The sequence below is a fragment of the Macaca thibetana genome, chromosome 12, assembly GCF_024542745.1.
Source record: "Macaca thibetana thibetana isolate TM-01 chromosome 12, ASM2454274v1, whole genome shotgun sequence".
Taxonomy (NCBI): Eukaryota; Metazoa; Chordata; class Mammalia; order Primates; family Cercopithecidae; genus Macaca; species Macaca thibetana.
In genome coordinates, this window is record NC_065589.1 from 15,698,488 (window position 1) to 15,711,107 (window position 12,620).

The 12,620-nt window shown below is 35.9% G+C and overlaps 1 protein-coding gene across 10 annotated transcripts in view; it reads right to left on the reverse strand.

The window, feature by feature from the left end:
• RHBDD1 (rhomboid domain containing 1) overlaps positions 1-12,620 on the reverse strand; it is a 163,565-nt gene that overhangs the window by 78,272 nt on the left and 72,673 nt on the right. For 9 of the 10 annotated variants that reach the window (XR_007718358.1, XM_050752166.1, XM_050752165.1 and 6 more), the window contains exon 6: positions 7,383-7,526. The exons of the other annotated variant lie outside the window; for it this stretch is intronic. Coding sequence is in view for 8 of the 9 variants with exons in the window: in XM_050752166.1 (XP_050608123.1) it covers positions 7,383-7,526 (144 nt within the window). In the remaining variant the exon portion in view is untranslated. The remainder of the gene's footprint in view (positions 1-7,382; positions 7,527-12,620) is intronic. 10 annotated transcript variants of the gene reach the window in all.

Below are 12,620 nucleotides of genomic sequence, written 5' to 3' on the forward strand. Positions count from 1 at the left end.
GGTAGACCATATGTTAGGCCACAAAAAAGTCTTTTAAAAAGTTCAGAAAAACTGAAATTATATCAAGTATCATCTCTGACCACCATGGAGTAAGATTAGAAATCACTAAAAAGGAATTTGCGAAACTATACAAATATATGGAATTGAACAGTATGTTCCTAAATGACCAGTGGGTTAATGAGGAAATTAAGAATGAAATTCAAAAATTTCTTGAAACAAATTATAATACAAACACAACATACTGAAACCTATGGGGTACAGTGAAAGCAGGACTAAGAGGCAAGTTTATAGCAATAGGTGCCTATATCTAAAAGGTAGAAAAACTTCAAATAACATAATGATTCATCTTAAACTACTGGAAAAGCAAAAGCAAACAAAACAAAACAAAACAAAAATAGTAGAAGAAAAGTAATAAAGAGTAGAACTAAATGAAACGAAAAAAATACAAAGGATTAATGAAACAAAAAGTTGTTCTTTTGAAAACATAAACAAAATCAACACACCTTTAGCCAGGCTAAGAAAAAAAGAAGACCCAAACAAAAATGAGATTAAAACTAGACATTAAAACCTATTCTACAGAAATTCAAAGGCTTGTTAAAGGCTACTATGAGCAACTGTATGCCAATAAATTGGAAAACCTAGAAGAAATGAATAAATTCCTAGACACACACAACTTACCAAGATTAAACCATGAAGAAACCCAAAACCTAAATAAACCAATACAAAGTAATGAGATTGGTGCCGTAATAAAAAGTTTCCCAGCAAAGAAAAGCCCAGGACCCAATGGCTTCACTGCTAAATTTTACCAAATGTTTAAAAAGGAATGAATACCAATCCAACACAAACTATTTTAAAAAATAGAGGCAGACGGAATACTTCCACACTAATTCTGAGGCCAGTATTATCCTGATACCAAAACCAGACAAAGATATCAAAGAAAACTACAGGCTAATATCCCTGATGAACATTGATTCAAGGATAATAGCAAATTGAATTCAACATATTAAAAAGATAATTCATTATGACCATTTGGGATTTATCCCAGTGCTGCAAGGACGGTTTAACATAAGCAAATCAATCAATGTGATACACGATATCAACAGAATGAAGGACAAAAACCATATGGTCATTTCGATTGATGTGGAAACAGCACTTGATAAAATTCAACATCCCTTCATGACAAAAAACCCTAAAAAATGAGTATAGAAGGAATATTCCTCAACACAATAAAAGCCACATATGACAGACCAACAGCTAGTATCACGTTGAAAGGGGAAAAACTGAAAGCCTTTCCCCTAAGATCTGGAACACAACAAAGATGCTCACTTTCACCACTGCTATTCAACACAGTACTGGAAGTCCTAGCTAGAGCAATCAGACAAGACAAATAAATAAAGGGCATCCAAATTGGAAAGGAAGAAGCCAGATTATTTTTGTTTGCAGGTGGTATGGATCTTATACTTGGAAAAACCCCAAAATTCCATCAAAAAACTATTAAAACTGATAAATTCAGGAAAGTTGCAGGATACAAAATCAACATACAAAAGTCAGCAGCAGTTCAATATATTAACAGTGAACAATCTGAAAAACCAAGAAAGTAATCCCATTTAAAATAGCTACAAGTAAAATAAAATACCTAGGAATTAACTTTATCAAAGAAGTCAAAGATCTCTACAATGAAAACTATAAAATATTGATGAAAACACTGAAACAGACACAAAAAGTGGAAAGATATTCCATGTTCATGGATTGGAAGACTCAATATTGTTAAAATGTCCATACTAACCAAAGCAAACTACAGATTCAATGCAACCCCTATCAAAATACCAATGACATTCGTCACAGAAATAGAAAAAGTAATGGTAATATTTACATGGAACCACAGAAGACCAAAAATAGCCAAAGCTATCCTGAGCAGAAAGACGCAAACTGGAAGGATCACATTACCCCACTTTGAATTATACTACAAAGCTATAATAACCAAAAGACCATGGCACTGGCATAAAACCAGACACACAGATCGGTGGAAGAGAATAGAGAATCCAGAAACAAATCCATACATTTCTGGTGATCTCATTTTCAAAAAAGGTGCCAAGAGAATACATTGGGGGAAAGGACAGTCTCTTCAATAAATACTTCTAGGAAAACTGGATCTCCATATGCAGAAGAATGAAACTAGACCCCTATCTCTCACCATATACAAAAATCAATTTCAAATGGATTAAATACTTAAAACTAAGACCTCAAACTATGAGTCTACTAAAAGAAAATGTTGGGGAATCTCTCCAGGACATTGGATTAGGCAAAGATTTATTGAGTAATACTCCACAAGCATAGGTCAAAAAACAAAAATCAGCAAATGGGATCACATCATGTTAAAAACCTTCTTTACAGGAAAGGAAACAATCAACAAAGTGAAGAGACAATGCACAGAATGGGAGAAAAATATGTGCAAACTATCCATCTGACAAGAGGTTAATAACCAGAATACATAAGGAGTTCAAACAGCTGCTTATATACAGGATAAAACCTAATAATCTAATTTTTAAGCCATGCAAAAGATCTGAATAGACATTTCTCAAAAGAAGGCATACAAATAACAAAAAGGCATAAGAAAAGGTTCTCAGTATCATTGATCCTCAGAGAAATGCAAATCAAAACTACAATGAAACATCATTTCACTCCAGTTAAAATGGCTTTTATCCAAGAGACAGGCAGTAACAAATGCTGGTGAGGATATGGAGAAAAGGGAACCCTGGTACACTTTTGGTGTGAATGTAAATTAGTACAACCACTATGGAGAACAGTTTGGAGGTTCCACAGAAAACTAAATGTAGAGCTACCATATGATCCAGCAATTCTACTGCTAGGTATATGCCCAAAAGAAAGGAAATAATTATATCAAAGAGATATCTATATTCCCATGTTTACTGTAGCACTATTCACAGCAGCCAAGATTTGGGAGCAACCTAAGTATCCATCAGCAGATGAATGGATAAAGAAACTGTGGTACCTGTACACAATAGAATACTATTCATCCATAAAACAAAATGAGATCCTGTCATTTGCAACAACGTAGATGGAACTGGAGGTCACTATGTTAAGTGAATAAGCCAGGCACAGAAAGACAAACTTTGCATGCTCTTATTTATTTGTGGGAGCTATAAATTAAAATGAACTCATGGAGATAGAGATGAAATGATGGTTACCAGATGCTGGGATGGAGGATAAGCAGAAATGAAGACGGTTAATGGGTACAAAAAATAATTAGAATGAGTAAGATCTAGTATTCAATATGCACAACAGGGTGACTACAGTCAACAATTTTTTTTGTACATTTAAAAATAACTAAAAGAGTAGAACTGGATTGTTTGTAACACAAAGAAAGGACAAATGCTTGAGGTGATGGATACTCCATTTATCCTGACGTATTATACATTGCATGCCTGTATCAAAATTCTCATGTACCCCATAAATATATACACCTGCTACGTACCCACAAAAATTAAAAATAAAAATAAAAAATAAATGTGGTGAGACAAGCAAACTAAGTAACTCTCTGCTAATATACAGCAAATTATTTTTAGATTCACACTGATCACTTAGAAGTCTTTGGGTTATATGTTAAAATTGTTTTCAATTTTCCTAATAGGAGTTAGCATTAATTACTTCATTGCATGAGTTCTTTACATACTGATTATATTAATTCTCTGTCAAAGTTGTTATTGATCTATCTTCCACAATTTTTTCATTACTTTTCTGTTTAGAAAGTCCTATATTCAAAAATCATCAATTATTAACTTTCATGATTTCTTTTCTTTTTAAAATTATTTATTTTTATATTTCATTCACTGTAATTCAAAATGCTAAACAAGGCCACTCTGTTTCAGATGTACTAAGTGGCCGTTTGAGAGACAAACAAGTTCTATGTACTTGTACGATTTTTCATGAATGGAAAGAAGAGACTGCTTTAAATTCTGAAAACATATGTGTAGGAGGAAGGGAAAAAAAGGGGAAAAAAACCTATGACTTTGTTAAAATAAAAGGTCAGATAGCAAAAATAATTCAGCACAAACTCTGGATCATTTAGTCCTAGCAGTCTTATACTGTGAGGAGTTTTAGAACTTAACTCCATACTCACAAAGTAGAAGCTAGATTTTTTCAGACCAAGCAACTAGTTAGAGGTAGAAACAAAACCTTTGGCTTCAAAATAATCCCAGAAATATTCTTCTCACCAAGCAAGTCTTACAGCATCTGATGTGTAAAAACCTTTTTTTTTTTTTTAAGTAAAAATGATTAATTTCTTAACTTCACTGAAATGTTTTAAGGATAAGAAAAAACAAAAAATAATTTAAAATAGGGGTAGTAAAAATTTTATGTTGTTTCTATTTCTGTTCAGTATACTCTCTTATTTTTACAAGAAGTTTTTTAAGAATGAGATTAAAATTTATGAAAAATCAACACTACTATCAGATGACTTTCTGAAATCTGTGAAGGTAGCCTGTTTTCTTTTTTTTTTTTTTTTTTTTTTTTTTTTTGCGCCTGTTAGTATATATTTCAATACCATTTATTGTTAAGCAGGAAAAATTAGTATTAATGACTTATATTAACTTAATAATAAACACATTATTTTTTAAGGAAACATCTCAAAAATCTACTCCAACTTCCTTCTGACTCCCAAAATGTAAGACCCTTCCTTTGTACCTAGATTCAAGTCTCTAAAATTGCTCTAAAATCACCAGGGTCATCAGAGGATGCTTTCCTCTACAGATCTTCCATGCTCATGTCTCTGAGCCCAAATTATTGAAGGAAGTCATTATTTTCTCTCTCTTTCTAAAAAAAACACCCGTACTACTAGTACTAACCTCCTGTATAGTTACTTATGGGGGCATATAGCAACGCTTTAGAAATAAAACTACAAAAAGTAAGCTTGCCCTCTTGCGTTTCCTTTCTCTTACGACATTTAACGTGGGAGGTTTTCTATGTCTCACATTCAAATATTCTCACCCGGGCTACCTAATTTTTCCCTCTGATTTTTCATCACTCTTTATGAAGGCTTGCTACTTTAGAATATACATTTTCTTAGCCGAAGGTAATAATCAGACGACGTCCCCCAAATATAAGTCCAAATCTTTCCTTTAATGAATGCTGTGTTCTTTGGCTCTTGGGACTTTATGTGAAATCAGCCTAGATGGGGATAGAGACAGGCTGTATGAAGTCCACGCTGAGAAGTTTTGCCCTGCCCTACGTGTCCCGTAGTATTTCATGGATAGCCCAGTGGTGATTAAACCTCTGTGTGCACAGGAATAACCATCAGAATTTGTTAAAATACAGACTGTGGGCTCTTACCCCGGATTTCAGGATTCCATGGCTAAGGCATGCTTTTGAATGATTGTGATACTGGCAGTTCACTGACTACATGTGATACAGTGATTACAAAAATGGCTACAATTCTCCACCTCTCCCTCTATCCATAACCATTGCATGTGACTTTGCTGTTCCTCTAAGAGGTGGAGACTATCTCCCTATCCCATGAATCCGAGCTAGTCTTGTTACCTGCTTCAGTAACTGTATACAGAATACAGTGGAACTGACACTGTGCCAGCATAAGACTTGTTGATTTCTGCCCTCTCCTGTAAACCTTATGCTGTGGCCTGGTGAATGAGCCCAGGCTAGCCTGCTGGATGAGGAATGAGGCGTGGCATACCACCAGCATCAGTCAGGCAGGCATGTAGAGGAAGCCACCCTAGAGCAGCCAGACCCCAGCAGACCACTGCAGACACCTTAGCTTGCTAGCCAAAATCGGCTAAGCCTGGCCCAGCTGCTTCATATACTCACAAGCAAGAATAAATGTTTACTGTTTAAATCCATGAGTCTCAGGGTGATTCTTTACACAGTGATAGATTACTGATATATCATCACAGTTCTGAAACTCTTCACCTGAGAAACACAGATTTATGCTTTCCTCTCCACTTCCCCTGCCACCTTCATAATTTAGGCTTTCCTTTCTTGTTCAGGTTACTGCAATATAGTCTTCCAACTTGTCTCCCTGCTTGTTGTCATTCCCCACCTCCACACACACTGTTGCTGCTAAGACTGTATTTCCTAGAGTCAGAAATGTTATTGTTATAATTTATGTACTCTCATCATCTAGCATAATGCTTGGTACCCGACGGGTACTCAATCTTGTTTGCAGAATGACTGCTACTATCAGATTCTTATAACAGAACTCTGACCACATCAGTCTCCATGCAGACCTCTATTGGCATTTATATCACATACTAAATCTGCTTTCCATTTGGCCTATTTAATTCTAGGACCCCTGTGATCCAGCCCCAGCCTAGCTTCCCAATCTTCTTCCGTTTCTTCTCTTATTGTCCATTCAAAAGTGAGGGCTGGCGGAATATGACCCTAACCTCTATGCTGATACTCAGACTTCTACAGAGAATGCCCCTCCACAGCTCTTCAAGTTCTACACATCCTTGAAGGTCCAACTCAAACGCTATCTCCTCTGTGAAAATCTGATAGTTCTAGGTATGACAAAGCTCACCATCTTCTCCCTACCTCTAGCACTTAGCTTGAGCCTCTCTTAGACACCTGATACTAGGGTTACCTGTGTGGTATCACATCTAGTAGGCATATGCCCAAACACAGATTGTTAACTTTCTAAGGGTAGTTTCCACCTTTTACCACAGTGTTCCCTATTGTACCTACCATTGTACATGAAACATAAAACGTTAACAAATGCCCTTTAAATGAATAGCTGATTTTTAGTCACTACTCAAACAATAAAAACAGTAATTCCCAAACTCATAATCCAAACCTAGAACAAAGATGGCAGAATAAATACAGCGTTTTTTCAGATATTGGTTTGTAAAAGAAACTCCTGGAAAGCCTGTTCAAAACACAAATTTCTAGGCTCTACCCTCAGACAGATTGGTTCAGCAGAAGTCAAACCTGAGCTTGAATTCTTAGCCCACGTGATGTTGAGGGAGATTTTTGGAAGGTTTATGGGCAATATTTTGATACTTAGTGACATTGAGCCTTCTTTACACATATGAATTCCAAAGAAAATCTCTTTTTTTAATCATGCATCTAAGAATTTTAAGTTTCTTGACTTTAATGCCAAAGCATCGAGTGCAGCAGGCCTATAAAAAGAACCACTTTAACAATACATACCCCGTCTGGCACCTTACTAGGTTAGGTTGCTGGGAATACGGCATCACACCCCATTCTTTGTAATCACAATCTGCACACATTTTTCATCTATGTATCCTTTTTCTGAACTATTTAAAATTTAATTTGCTACAAATAGCCCTTTTTCAGGCTACCTTACCACAAGAGGTATGCTTCAAAATAACTGAAGGGCACAAGACTCCTACCTCGGTCCCAGAGGCTGGCTTGTAAAGCTCTCTCAAGCTGTTCTTCTTCACTCAGTCCTGCTGTGTACGTGTCATAGTTCCTGGGTGCTTCTTCATAGTGACCCGGCCTGCCATGCGGGTAATAATCCTGATATCCAGAGCTGCCTACAGGCACAAGGAAAAGGTTCTAGAACACAGCTATGGACTGTTGTTTTATACTTCCTGTTTTGTATAAGCAAGGACAAGCAAGTAAGGCAAAACATTATTTTAGGTATAATAATTATCCTCAAAATAAGAAAAGATGCCAAATGGTGATCGTCTTGTCACTGTATCCTCAGTGCCCACCATGGAGCTGGACACGATTGAGTCCTTATGTGCCAAAGAGGAAAGGAGATATTAATTCAGAGGGTAGTCAGAAGTCCTGGGGAAGAGACTGGAATGAGCTATTGACATATGGAGTGGATTCTTTCAGCTTAGAGCTACTCAATACTTGGAGAGTTTTCAGTGAACTCCTGGCTTCAGTCAAGAGAATGGTGGAAACAATAGCTAATAAAGTCTTAATGTCTTGTTGCTCTGTACAATGAGGGGCAGACCAATGTTTCATACAGATCCCACAGAATACTTCAGACAATAACAACATTAAGATGCAGCCAGTTTCTCTGTGATTGTAATTCTATGTCAGAGATTATAGTTCCCCCCAAAAAATGGTTTCTAGATAAAACAAGAAAGAAAATACAACTTCAAAAAAAAGAGTTGCTAGATAAAACAAGAGAGAAGAGACAACTTGGTCGTTAAGTAATGCTTTAGGTACCAAACTTAGGTACTCTATTAATAAAGGTCAATAACAGAAAAGTTCATTTTTGCAAGATATTTCCATTGATCTTTTCAGTTTGAGTTTATTCCTTACATTTTCTTTAACTGCCAATAGAGAATTTGTTTGGAAGAGATTTTTGTTCCCCACAGAAGGTTACCAATCTCATTCTGGCATAAAGAGAGAGAAGTAAAATAGTCTGTTTGATTTTTTTCTCTTCTTTCCTGCCATTATTATATTCTTTGAAGTTGATGTTTCAAATATTTAAATAATGTGGTTTGGATTGTTGAGGAAGATTCCTAACTTTTACTATGAGTCTTTGTGACAGATCTCCATATTATCCCACAGTACAGCAGTACAGGCCTGAGTTAGAGCTTTAATAAGGCTACAGAAGAAAACACAATCCAGTCAAAAGAGGAACACTGAATGGCAGAATCTCATTGATTGAGATTTCATGCTCAGAATTGTTGATAGTTGGTCCTGACGCTATTTAAAATTCACTGTTGTATTGTTTATGAATATTTACCTAATATGCAAGATTAAAAGGGAAACTGTTAATCAGCACTCTAGTAGACTTCATTTTCATATAAACAACGAATGACAAAACACACTAGTTTCAGTTGATAGCCTAATATAATTATGTTTATATAAATATTGGTCATGAAAAGTAATTGTGTCTATGGATATTTTTAGAACAGCTTTATTGAGATATAATTGACATCCCTACAATTTATCAATTTAAAGTATACAACTCAGTGGTTTTTAGTATATTTTAGAGTTGCACCATCATTACCACAATCAATTTTGGACATTTTCATCACCCCCAAAGAGAAATATGTACTCTTTAGCTAACAATCTTCACCCGCCCGTCCCTTCTCCAGCTCTAAGTAAGCACTAATCTACTTTCTGTCTCTGCAGAATATGTCTGTTTTGGAGAGCTCATATAAACAAAACCATGTAATATGTGGCATTTGGTGTCTAGTTTATTTCACTTAGTATATTTTCCAGGTTCATCAAGTTTGTTATATTTATCGGTACTTCATTCTTTTTTATGGGCAAATAATATTCCACTGTATGGCTTATACCACATTTTGTTTATCCAATGTCAACTGACAGACATTTGTATTACTTCTACCTTTTGACTATTATGAATAATGCTGCTATAAACATTTGTGAGCAAGTTTTTATGTGGACATACGCTTTCATTTCTTTTGAGTATATACCTAGAAGTGGAACTGCTGCATCACATGGCAATTCTGTTTAACTATTTGAGAAATCACCAGAATGTTTTCCAAAGTAACTGTACCATTTTCTATTCCTACAAGCAGTGTATGTGGGTTCCAATTTCTCCACATCCTCACTGACACTTGCTATTATTTGCCTTTTTATTCACAAACATCCTAGGGCATATGAAGTGGTATCTCACTGTGGTTTTGATGACTAATAATGTTGAGTGTCATTTTATGTACTTATTGGCCATGTGTATATCTTCTTGGAGAAATGTCTATCTAGATCTTTTGTCCATTCTTAGTGATGGTGATAAAACTCTTCTAACTTGATTCTATTTTACTGAATGTCCTTGAAAGTAAAAGAAAAAGGAATGATTTAAATAAACATTAAATAAAATTGTTTAGGATTTTGGAGACTAATCCTGAAAAGCCTTGCCCCAGTGCAGTAAACATTAATGAGAATTTACTAAATACCTCTAATAACCCAACTTTCATATTTTCTCTCACCTGTTTCCCATGTCAAAATATTAACATTATTGATATTTAAAACAGGAAAAGGAGACAAGTACATTTTCCAAATCCTCACAATAGCTTAAAACTGAACTTGGATCTTACCATTTTAAATATGAACACTTATTCTTAAACTGGTCTCTATCCAATAGAATCAGAAAAATTCAGCCCCCATTGCTGCGTTGGGGAACACTCAGCCGGCAAGTTTCAGACCTTGAGAGTAAAGGAGACCATGGTAGTGTTTTTACAAATCTTATTTCTCATTCCTTATCAAAAAAAAAAAAAAAAAAAAAAAAAAAAAGACCTTTCACATGAGGACAAATGGTAAAAACACAATTAATATATCTTCTCCACAAAGAATCAAAGAAAGTGGCAACCATTCTGCAACACTAATAGAATATTTATAGAGACGTCACTGAATAGCACGGGATGCTTCAGCAATCCCTGCATAGAGAAATGGCCCAATTCCCTAAGAGTGTCAATTGTTTTACTGGAATACAAAAAGTATACTGGGTAATTTCCCACACGGCTCATTATCACTTACAAACCCCTGTGGAAAGCCATTCTGTTATGTAAGATCTAAGCAGCATTTCTACCTATCCACCCCCAAAAATGCTCAGTTAATTCAAGAGCCAAAATAACCCAAGGTCTCTGAATATTTGCTCACCACATAGAAATTATACATCTACACAGAGTTTTAATTGCCAGATACACATGCGATGATTTGAGGCAACATTTTCTTGATGTAGAAAAACATTTTTCTTCATGCTATTTCTTATTTTAAAATAATCTAGCAGTTCTTCAATGAAATAAAGTCAACAGCTCTAAACATCTGAATATTATAAAAACAAATTTGGTACTTGTCAGACAAAACATGGGGAAAGAAAATGGGAACGTTTTGGTGCCTTAAATCAGAAAGACCAGTGTGATTAAACGTTCTATATCATCGATCATAAATCATCAACAGGACCCAAAATCTCATCAATATCTATTATCATGAAAACAGGTCTCCTCCCATAGGACCCCAAATTTTCTATGGCTGTTTCACTGGCCCAGTGAGATGTTTTAAAATCTTCATAATAAACATTCCTGGAAAAACCTAGCAATCAAACAAATAAGATAAATAAATTTAAATTATGTCCTGAGAGGAATACTAGTTTAATTTTTTTTTTAGTTGCATACTTAGGCTCTGTAGTAAAAGAAAATCTGGTTATCATTATTCTATTAACTACTCCATCTGTTCCTTATACACATACCAGGATTTCATGGCAAAGGAGATCAAGAAACACCACCAAGATTAGAAAAATTGGTAACAGCTTTTTAAACATTCATGAGGTTCCTCGACCTATAAAGACTTTTCCAGCTAAGGACAGCCATATTAAGAATAAATCATTACTTGTAAGATATACACATGCTCTCATAAAAGTTCCCTAGATGACCATTAGCATAGCCACCTGGCCTTATGTAGCTCTGCCTTTGAAGAAATCCAATCACTTCAGAGAAAGGCATATAACTATGGTAATCTTACAGAGGTTAAAAGAGGTAAAAAGGGCTTTTTATTTTCGCCCTTAATTCTCTGGTCTCTGTGACTGTGCTTCTTCCATATAAGAAGGAAAGAAGCTGTTCTCTTCAGTTCTCTTTTTTAAAAAATAGAAAATAAATGGAGTGCAAAAGAGAGAGAGAAAAGACAGTAAGTAGAACTGCCCTATTTTGTAAGGTTAAATTGACAGAGTGTCAATCTCATATCCTTACACAGTAGAAAAGGCAGGAGCTAGCAGTAAGATTCTATTGGAACACACCCATACCCACTTGTTTATACATTGTCTATGGCAGCCTTCATGCTACCAGGACAGGTTAACTAGTTGCAGCAGAGACTATATGGCCAATAAAGCCCTTACTGCCTGAAATATTAGCTGTCCGGTCCTTTAAAGAAACCGCTGCTAGTCTCAGCTTTAAGCTATAGTGGTCCTCAATTAATATAAACAGAAACACATCTTAGTCCATTTGGGATGCTATAACAAACAGCCATAGACCGGCTGGCTTAAGCAACAGAAATTTCTCGCAATCTGGAGGCTGGAAGCTTACGACGCCAGCATGGTCAGTTCTGGTGAGGACCCTCTTCCAGGTTGCAGACTGCTGACTTCTTGTATCCTCATGTGGCAGTGAGGAGGCCAGAGAGCTCTCTGCGGTCACTTTTACAAGGACATTAATCCCATTCATGAGGGCCCTACCCTTATGACCTAATTTTTTCCTCAAACCCCTACCCTACTAAAATCATCACATTAGGGGTTAGGATTTCGACATATCAATTTGGGGAGGGGCACAATCAGTTCATTGCATTAAGACATGAGTGTCCCAATGGCCATGGCTAACACCTCGCTGCCGGGCCTGATCTAAGATACTACCATGTAGCCACCCCAGACTGGAATGCAAAGGCTTTAGCCTAAAATAGGTCTTATGCTTTTAACAGCAGGTCCTTTCTATCTATTTACACAGACACTTAGAAAAATACATTCTTCCTCATTAAGTCACATGGCATTTATTAGCAGCATGCCTATTTTAGCATCTTAGGGTATGCAAGGGTTTCCTGAATATACATGGGATGGACTGTGGAGAACTATATACCTAAAACCAACTTCTAACACTTTCCCAGCAGTTGAGTCTCAGACTGAGACTCGAAGCACCAAGATCTAATATGAACCTTATCAC